Raw genomic sequence first — 10,000 nt, forward strand, 5'->3', positions numbered from 1 at the left:
CATCCTTCCCCTCCTTCTTCCTACCTCATCCTTCACCTCCCCTTCTGCTCCCCCCCACCCTCCCTTCTTCCTGGCTGTCTACAAGGGTCACAGAAAGCAGTCCGTCAGTGCGATAGCATCTCGGAATGGACTTTGGTGCTCCTGCGACGAGGGGGAGAAGAAGGAGGAGGATTGGGGAGGAGGGAGGAAGAGGAAAGGGAGGAAGGGGGAGGAGGGAGGAGGAAGGGAAAGGGAGGAAGGGGGAGGAGGGAGGAAGATTGAGGAGGAGGGGAGGAGGAAGGAAAAGGGAGGAAGGGGGAGGAGGAAGGAAGGGAAAAGGAGGAAGGGGGAGGAGGATGGATGAGGTGGAAAATTGATAAAAGATGAAATAACAGGGGAAGAAAAGAGAACTAGTGCGTTAAAGGCCGGAGAGGTAAGAAACAAGATAAAAATGAAAAAAAAAATAAAAAAGACAAATAAATAGAAATAAGGTGTAAAATATTCGTCCTCATATCCCCCGACTCCTTGTCCGTAAAAAAGAAAATAAAATGTATAAAAAGAGAAATGAAATGAAATTTTAATTAGTGGGAAAGGAGACAAATAAAAGGAAATACATAAAAAAAAAAGTAAAAGGAAAAAAAAAATAGAAGAAAATAGAAATTAACGAATAACGAAGAAAAAGAGGAATAAAAGGGAAAAGAGAAAGATAAACAGATAGATCGAGATAATGTGTTAAAGGTCGGAGCGACGAGCGAGTATAATAAACAGAAGCTAATTTTAGACGTAATCTTGCGGGTGGAGGGCGGGCAGGGTGGGCGGGGCCGTTTACATCAGTGGGCGGTCTCGGCGGGAGGAAAAGGGCGGTTCACAATGGCTCTCATTTGGGCGTCGTGGGTAATCTTCAATCGTCTTTTTCTTTTTTCTTTTTCTTTTTTCTTTTCTTTCTCATCGTTATTATGCGTTTGTTTAGTCTCCTACCTGCGTATTGTGTGACGGTGGTTTGTCTGTAGGGGAGGGGGTGATGGGGGGGAGGTAGTTGGGGGTGAGGGGAGGTGTAGGGAAAGGGGGCTGAGGGATGGAATATGGGAGGGAAGGGGAAGGGATGGGTGGGGGAGAAAGGGGGGTTAGGGGGTGAGGGGAGGTGTAGGGGAAGGGGGTGAGGGGGTGAGGGGAGGTGTAGGGGAAGGGGGGTGAGGGGGTGAGGGGAGGTTCTCAGTGTGTAGTTTAAAAGCGCGTTTAGCATACCCAGTAGATTTGTTTTTTCCATGAAAGCGATGTATTCTCAAATTAATTCGCACTGAAACAGCAACAATAACAACAGCAATAACAAAAGAAATGGGTAAAAATAGATGGAAATGCTAATGAAAGGGACGGTGACTAGATAAGGCGAATTAATAGGGACATTGATCAACGCCGCTCCCTACGAACGGGCGGATAAGTTGGAAATGTCGAAATCTCTCGCAAATTAGGATATAGACACACGCGCACGAACACGCACATGGACACACACACGCGCGCGCATGAACACGCACACGGACGCGGACTCGTACATGAACACGTACATGAACACATACATGAACACGTACATGAACACGAACACACAAACGAACACACACACAACCCCAACACAACCCCCCACTCACACACACCTCCCTTCCCCCCACACGCACTCGCCCCCCCCCCCCCCCCACACACACACGCACATGCACGCGCACCTTGGGGTCCCATAAAGCGGCCGACGACGACGAAAGTATCAGTGAAACCCAAGATGAGGGAGGCGATCCTGGGAACCTTGGAGGAGCCCTTCCTGTCGGCTTCGGGCTCCGAGGGCGAGGGGGCCGGGTGACGAATGCTGGGGAGGGGGGGAGGTGGGGGTGGGGATGGTGAGGATCCTTCCCTTCCCCCTACTCCTCCTCTCCCCAACCCTCCGCTCTCCTTCCAACCCCTTCCGCCTTCCTTCCCTCCAGTCTTTCCCTCCTCCTCTCCTTCCCTCCGTCACCCCTTCCCTCCGTCACCCCTTCCCTCTCTCTTACCCTCTCCTTCCCTCTCTCCCATCCTAATCCTCTTCCCTCTGTCCCTCCCTCCCACCCTCCCCTCCTTGCCTCTCCCCCCCCTCCCCCTTCCTTTCTTCCCTTCCTGTCCCTTCCCTCCCTCGCACCTTCTTCTCATCCCCTCCTCCCTCCCCCCTTCCCTCCCTCAATCCCTCCCCTCCTTCCCCCCGTCCCTCCCTCAATCCCTCCCCTCCTCCCCCCCGTCCCTCCCTCAATCCCTCCCCTCGACCCCGTCCCTCCCTCAATCCCTCCCACCCTCCCCTCATCCCCTCAATCCCTCCCCTTCCATAATCCCTCCCCTCCTCCCCCCCGTCCCTCCCTCCTTCCCTCCCCTCCTTCCCTCCGTCCTTCGCCCTTGGCCCGATGAAACCCGAGCCCCTGAGAGTGAGGAACCGGTTGTTCCGGAGTCGCTGGTTGTGGTGGGGGTAGGGGTGGGGGTGGGGGGTGAGGTGGGGAAGGTTGGGGGTAGGGTAGGAAGCGGGAGGGGGAGGGGAGGGGGGAGAGGTTGAGAAAGGTGAGGGAAAATCTTGATTTAAGAGTGTGTGTGTGTGTGTGTATGTGCGTGTGTGTGTCTGTCCGTCGGTCTGTCTGTCTGTCTGTATTGGTGTTTGTATTTATTACTTTGTCTTGGTGTATACGTGTGGGTTTGTATTTGATTATTTTGTCTTGTAATAGAAGGGGTAATAACTGGACTAATGAGAATAAAGCAGCGGGAAATGAACAATTGTTTTGTGAGCTTTCGAGAATTACTTTTTATTAATATTCAGTGTTAGTGGTCAGTCTAGCTTCTCATCTGAAAGAGAAACAGGCCCGACAGGCAGTCAGGCAGGGAGGGAGGCAGGCAGGCAGGCAAAGGGAGGCAGGCAGTCAGGCAGGCATCAGGCAGGCAGACAGGCGGCAGGGAGCAGGCAGGGAGGCAGACAGGCAGTCAGGCAGGCAGGCAGTCAAAGGGAGGCAGCAGGCAGGCAGGGAGGCAGACAGGGAGGCGGCAGACAGGGGAGTCAGGCATCAGGCAGGCAAAGGGAGGCAGGCAGGCAGGCAGGCAGACAGGCAGGCAGCAACGGCAGTCAGGCAGGGAGGCAGGCAGGCAGGCAGACAGGCAGGCAGGCATCAGGCAGGCACAGGCAGCAGGCAGGCAGGCATCAGCAGGCAGGCAGACAGCAGGCAGAGTCAGCAGGCAGGCAGTCAGGCAGGCAACGGCAGGCGGCATCAGCAGGCAGGCAGCAGGCATCAGGCGGCAGGCAGGCAGGCAGGCAGGCAGGCAGCAGACACCCCCACCAGCCAGCCAGACAGACAGAGACAGACAAAACAACAGCCCGAAGAGATGAAGAAAGGGAAGAGAGGTGAGGAGAAAAGAGAGAGAGAGAGAAGGAGAGAGAGAGAGAGAGAGAGAGAGAGAGAGAAGAGAGAGAGAGAGAGCGAAGAGAGAGAGAGAGGAGAGAGAGAAAGAGAGAGAAAAGAAGAGAATAAGGTACAGATGAACGCGAATGAGAAAGAAGACGAGGGAGGAAGTAGGTCATGGTGGCTTAGGGAAACTACCATGAAACACGAACAGGCTCTGAGTGGCGACGGTGTTTCATTACGTATGCTCCTCTCACTGAATCCCCCCCCCCCCCCTTTGCCACCCACCCAACCCCCTTTATCACGCCTTCTCACCCCTTTGTCACCCCCCCCCGTCTCCCCCCCTCCCCTTCCCCTCTCTCCTCCCCCCCTTTTTCCCCTCTTTCCCTCCTCCTTCCCATCTTTCCCCCCCCCCCCCTCGTGTGTCCTTGGCTACCTGTTGTAGGACATTGGGTGTCTATTGTCTGGGGTTTCCCTACAGTGTGGTTTTTTTATGGGTGAATTCTCTCTCTCTCTGTCTCTTATTTCTCTTTCTTTTTCTATCCCCTATCTCTCTCTCTCTCTCCCCTCTCCCCTTCTCCTCTCTCTCCCCCATCTCACTCTCTCTCTCCTTTTCTCTCCTCTCTCTCCTATCTCCCCTCCTCTCTCTCTCTCTCCCTCTCCCCTCTTCTCTCCTCCCCCCCTCCTCCTCCCCCCCCTTCCTCTCCTCTCCTCCCCTCTCCTCCCCTCTTCTCTCCCCTCTCTCTCCTCTCTCCCCTCTCCCTCCTCCCCTCCTCTCCCTCCTTCCCCCCCACCTCTCTCCACCTCCCCCCCTTTCTCTCCTTTTCATCCTCCCCCTCCCTCCTTCCTCCTCCCTCCCTCACCCTTTCTCCCCCCTCTCTCTCCCCTCTCTCCCCCCTTCCCTCCCTCTCTCCCTCCCTCCCCCTCCTCCCTTCCCTCCTCTCTCATCCCCCCCCCTTCCTTCCCTCCCCCTCAATCCCCCCCCCCTCCTTCCCCTCCCTCCCTCCCCCTCCTCATCCCTCCCTCCTCCCTTTTCCTCCCTCCCCTTTTTCTTTCTTCCCTTTCCCCCCTTTCCCCCAGTCCCGAGTTGCTATTAAAGGTAATATGATAATTATTTCGTCCAAATATTATAGTCGACCAGAATTTCCATTGTATGAAATTTTAACATATTATTAGCTGTATGATAATTAAATTGTCCAAATATTATAATTGCAAATCATTTTCATAGTTCGTTCTTACTGTTGCTGAGGCCCAGGGGCGCCGGTTGGGGAAAAAAAAAAAAAAAAAAAACGAAAATAAAAAAAATAATGATTGCATAATTCTGATTTAATGGCTTTAAATAGATTTTAGAATTTTCCTCAAATTTGAAATAGAGAAGCTGGGGGCCTGCAGGTTGCATGCATGGACTTTTGTTGTTGTTGCTTTTGATTGTTTTCTACCCAATTAATTATTTTAAATGTTGTTGAAGATGGATTATTTGTGGGGTAAACTGCACATCGCCCACACTATTGTCATTTTCACAGGTGGGGGTGGGAGGTGGGGGTGGGAGGTGGGGGTGGGGGTGGGAGGTGGAGGTGGAGGTGGGGGTGGGGGTGGGGGTGGAGGTGGAGGTGGAAGTGGAGGTGGAGGTAGAGGTGGAAGTGGAGGTGGGGGTGGAAATGGGGATGAAGGTGGAGGTGGGGGTGGGGTTGGAGGTGGAGATGGAGGTGGGGGTGGAGATGGAGGTGGGGGTGGAGAAGGAGGAGGAGGAGGGGGGAGGGTGGATGGGAGGAGGGGAGAGGAACATAAACAAGAACAAGAACAAGAAGAAAGCGATTGAAATAAAACAAACCAACGATCGCAGATTGAAACAGAAAAATCACGATGACCGACATAATAATAATAAAAAAAAAAATGGGAGACCAACCATTACAGAAAAAAACCCTACATAGAGTTAACAGCAGGGGAGCAAAGGGGAAGGATAGAGGGAGGGGAGGGGAGAAAGGGGGGGAGGGAGAAAGGGGGGAGGGGAGGGGAGGGAGGTTGCACAGTTGCAGCGTAATCCGTGAGAATTAGGCATTGGGGATGCTACCCAGCGCGGATCACTAAATACCCCGAGACGAAGGGCTCGCAACATTAAAATCCCATCTCAAGGCAGATTTATTGCAGGGTCTGTTTGTTAAATTCCTGTTGGGGGAGGTGGAGGGGGTTGGTGGGTGGGGTGTGTAGGCTGGGTAGGGTGGGGTGAAGATGGGGGGTTGGGGGTGAAAGGGTGGGCGGGTGAGAGGGTGGGTGGGGTGAAGATGGGAGGAGGGGGTGAGTGGCCGGGGTGAAGATGGGGGGTGAGTGGGTGGGCGGGTGGGTGGGGTGAAGATGGGTTTGCGGGCGGGACGAATATGGGTAGGAAGGTGGGCGGGGTGAGTGGGCGGGCGGGGTGAGTAAAGTGAGGTTGAGTCTTTTGTGTCCATATTTATTTAGTTGTATTTTATTTTTATTTATTTTTTATATATTTTTTTTTCGTATTTATTCACGTTGGTGGTGATGATACTGATTTTCAGTAATGGTATCACTGTTAGTTTTTTATTATTCTTTAATCGGATAATTTATGCCTGTGACTGTTATTGTTTTTATCGTTAATATTGCAGTTTTATTTTTTACTGTTGCCCCTGTTAATACTATGTTTTACTGTTACTGTCGTTGTTGATTTTGTGATGGTATGAGGATGATGGAAATATCGAGCTTTCGTAGAATTTACGAAATAACTTCTGTAATCCTTCTTTTTATTTCTGCCCGTTATTTTCCGTCACGTCGCCTTATCTACGCAAGCTCTCTCGATAAGTCATCGCCGTTGTCACTTGCCTTCTTTAGCAAGCCCGGGCGACACGTCAGGCTTCGATGACCTTTATGCCAATCGTCCATAGAGCCGAGAATCGATCGCCTCTCCTCCTCGCGCGTTATTGCAACCCCCCCTTCGAAATCCGAGAAGAATTCCCGGCCTTATGACACTCCGTCGCAAGGGTCAAATTTCCTTTTTTGTTCTCTCGGTCCGGGGAAGAGCGGGATGGCGAGGACCCCCCCCCCCGACCCCCCGACCCCCCCACCGCCGCTGCCGTCGACGTAACTCCTTAATTCATTCATAAAAGCGGAAGTGAGATATAGGAGTTAGCCTTTAACAATGAGCTCCGCCAGGATGATTTACGTCGCTCCTGTAGACTAATCGAGCACTATATTGGCTCCATATATCAGGGTTGTCGCCTAGGCTGCCTTCTGCATGTTTGCCTTTTCTTTTCGCTTTTTTTTTTTTTTATCTCTTCTTTTTCTTCCCGTTTCTCCCTTCTCGTATGTTTAGTTCTGTATTTATTCGTATGTGTATTGATAATATTGTACGCGGGGCAATATGCCTGCTCGATTCCATACTTATATTCGATCCCTATGGTGTCTCAAAATCCACCCACTCACACCCTAACCGTCCTCAACCCCAACCCCCAACCTCCCTCAACCCCAACTTTCCCCAACCCCCAACCTCCCTCAACCCCAACTTTCCCCAACCCCCAACCTCCCTCAACCCCAACCTTCCCCAACCTCTACCTTCCCCATCCTCTACCTTCCCCAACTCCAACCTCTACCTTCTCCAACCCCAACCTTCCCCAACCCCAACCTCCCTCAACGCCAACCTTCCCGAACCTCTGTAGAAGCGATATAACAGCCTCTATAGGGACTTCATACTCCCTTCACGCAAATTCGCAGAACGAGAGAAAGAAAGAGGAGGAGGAGAAGGAAAAATAACGAGAGGATGATAGAATAAGAAGTGAGAGAGAGCTTTAGAAAGAGAAAATGAGAATGAGAATGAGAAAAAAACGAGAGAGAGAGAGAGAGAGAGAGAGAGAGAGAGAGAGAGAGAGAGAGAGAGAGAGAGAGAGAGAGAGAGAGAGAGAGAGAGAGAGAGAGAGAGAGAGAGAGAGAGAGAGAGAGAGAGAGAGAGAGAGAGAGAGGTGCGAAGCATGGGTAAGGGGTTGGGGGTGGGTGGGGGGGGTGGGGGGCAGGACAATTTACACACGACATGAATCACCAGAAAGCACCATATATTAACATTTTATTCGGTACAATATGCGTGCATCATGACGTACAATGCCATAATATGTTTATAATGTCCCTGCTGCATGATGGACGGTGAAGGAGGAGGGGAAGGAGGAGGAGGAGGCGTAGGTGGAAGAGGAGGTGGAAGAGGGGGAAGAAATGTAGGAGGAGGAAGAGGGGGAAGAATTTAGGAAGAGGGAGAGAGTGGAGAGGTGCAAGGGAAAAAAGAGGAGGAAATAGAGGAAGAAGAAAATGGAGAAGAGGAGGGAGATCTGGTGAAGAACATGAGAAGGATAAGGGGAGGAAGAAAGAGACGAAGATGATGTGAATGAGGAAAAGAGGACTGGGGATGAATAGATGGAGAAAGGGAATAAGGAAGAACATGAGAAGAGAAATGAGGAGTAGAAGATAAAGATAATGAGGAGGAGGTTATTGAAATAGGAAAGTTCCAGCTGGCTGTGCTTGGCAGGAAATAGGTGGGCAGGTCGGTGGGTGGGTGGGCGGGTCGGTGGGTGGGTGAGTAGGTGGGCGGGTGGGTGAGTAGGTGGGCGGGTGGGTGAGTAGGTGGGCGGGTGGGTGGGTGAGTAGGTGGGCGGGTGGGTGGGTGGGTGGGTGACCCGGGGATCCTAACAATGGTACGTCTAATAAGTATTGTACAAAGTAACATGCTGTGAAAGTGAAAGTAAATATAGTCTGTAACAAAAGAGATGCTTTTAACGCTAAAGTCCTCAACATTTTTGTTTTCTTTTGTGTGTGTGTGGGAGCGGGAAAAGGACATTTTATTTCTGGCGACGAAGTGAAATATTATCATGGTACTACTATTTGTACCGATTGATAATAGGTACGTTTCCCTTAATAGGAAAGTAATTCGGTAATTGGTCGTTAACAGAGAGCGTTCCAACTTAGAATTCACAAATTATGAAATAAATAACTTTTATTCTTCCTTTTCGAAGACTCTTATAAGAATTTCGTCATTTCTTTGAAGGAAAAATGAATTACGAAACGGTGATGAAATTCCTTAGTAATGTCAGTAATGTATTTCCTTATTATGGCCGCGAATGAAAGGTTATTCGTCCTGCGATCATTTGTCGAGAATGTGGCACTACATGTGAGGTGAGAAATCCGACATGTGGCGCCCGTACCCTACAGCATCCCCGCCCGCAGAGGATGTCAACACGGAGAGCGCTAATAATGGATCTCGGGAGAAACTCTTGATGAAAGATGTCCACGCGCGCCGGTGGTAGCAGGTGGCCTTCGCGCTTCCACCTCTCTCTCGCTCGGTCTCGGTGTCTGGCTCGGTCTCGGTCTCGGTCTCTCGGTCTCTCGCTCTGTCTCGGGTCTCTCGCTCGGTCTCGGTGTCTGGCTCGGTCTCGGTCTCTCGCTCGGTCTCGGGTCTCTCGCTCGGTCTAGGTCTCTCGCTCGGTCTTGGTCTCTCGGTCTCTCGGTCTTTCGGTCGTTCGGTCTCTCGCTCTTTCGGTCTCTCGGTCGTTCGGTCTCTCGGTCGTTCGGTCGCTCGGTCGTTCGGTCTCTCGGTCGTTCGGTCGCTCGCTCTTTCGGTCTCTCGGTCGTTCGCTCTCTCGCTCTCTCGGTTTCTTGGTCTCTCTGTCGTACATACAAAAGGGTGCACACGTTTTTGTTTGGTCATTTGTGTGTGTGTATGTGTATGTGTATGTGTATGTGTATGTGTATGTGCATATACACACACGTTCTTTCCGGAATTCGCCTTAATCCACCGGTATATATAACCAGATTATTACGTCCTGTGGATCTATAATTTCCGAGCCTATAATCAGCCTGCTAACCCTCCCTTTCTCTCCCTCCTCCCCTCCCTCTTTCCCCCTTCCCCTTCTCTTCCCTTCCGCCTCCCTCCCCCTCCCTCTTGTCTTCCTCACCCTCCCCTTCCCTCTTCTCCCTCTCCCCTCTCTCCCCTCCCCTCTCTCCCCTCGCCCCTCTCCCCTCTCCCCTCTCTCCCCTCCCTTTGTTGATATTTTCCGCAATGTAACGCAATTTTCGGCGAATATACTGATCATTGGAGTATAATGTAAGGTGTCCCTAAACATTATTTACCCGTTTGTTTGCCCTAATGACTGTTTGTGATGATAGTTTAGCAAGAGTTTACATCCCGAACGTTAAATTGTACTGTTCGAAAGCTCATTATTTAGGCCTAGGCTATCAAATTATGTATACTTTACGTACAGCACCGGAAATAAATTTTGCCAATGGGATGCCATTTGTAGTGGTGTAATTAGTACGAAATTCGCATAAAATTCGCCGAGATTACGAATTATTCCAAAATAGAACGTGGGACAGGACAGTGTTATTACACACGCGGGTTAAGAAATAATTATTTAGGCTTATTTATTTGTTTTTGTTTTTTGTTTTTATGTGTCTTGTTTTTTTGTTGGAAATATTGTTTTCTTATAGGTGTTATTACTGATTTTTATTGTTACCTTTTTTTCATATTTTTCATTTTATCTTTTATCAATTGTCAGTATTGTTATCACTATTATTATTATTATTATTATTATTATTGTTATTGTTATTATTATCATTATTTGCATTCCTATTTCCAC

General features: G+C 50.4%; 1 protein-coding gene across 1 annotated transcript in view; it reads left to right on the forward strand.

Annotated features, from left to right (window-relative positions):
- Window positions 1-8,554: 8,554 nt before the first annotated feature.
- The window catches only part of LOC125031217, a 105,185-nt gene continuing 103,739 nt past the window's right edge, over window positions 8,555-10,000 (forward strand). Inside the window, exon 1 of the mRNA XM_047621843.1 lies at window positions 8,555-8,667. Coding sequence (XP_047477799.1) covers window positions 8,555-8,667 — 113 coding nt within the window. The remainder of the gene's footprint in view (window positions 8,668-10,000) is intronic.

The sequence above is a fragment of the Penaeus chinensis genome, chromosome 2, assembly GCF_019202785.1.
Source record: "Penaeus chinensis breed Huanghai No. 1 chromosome 2, ASM1920278v2, whole genome shotgun sequence".
In the NCBI taxonomy this organism is placed as follows: Eukaryota; Metazoa; Arthropoda; class Malacostraca; order Decapoda; family Penaeidae; genus Penaeus; species Penaeus chinensis.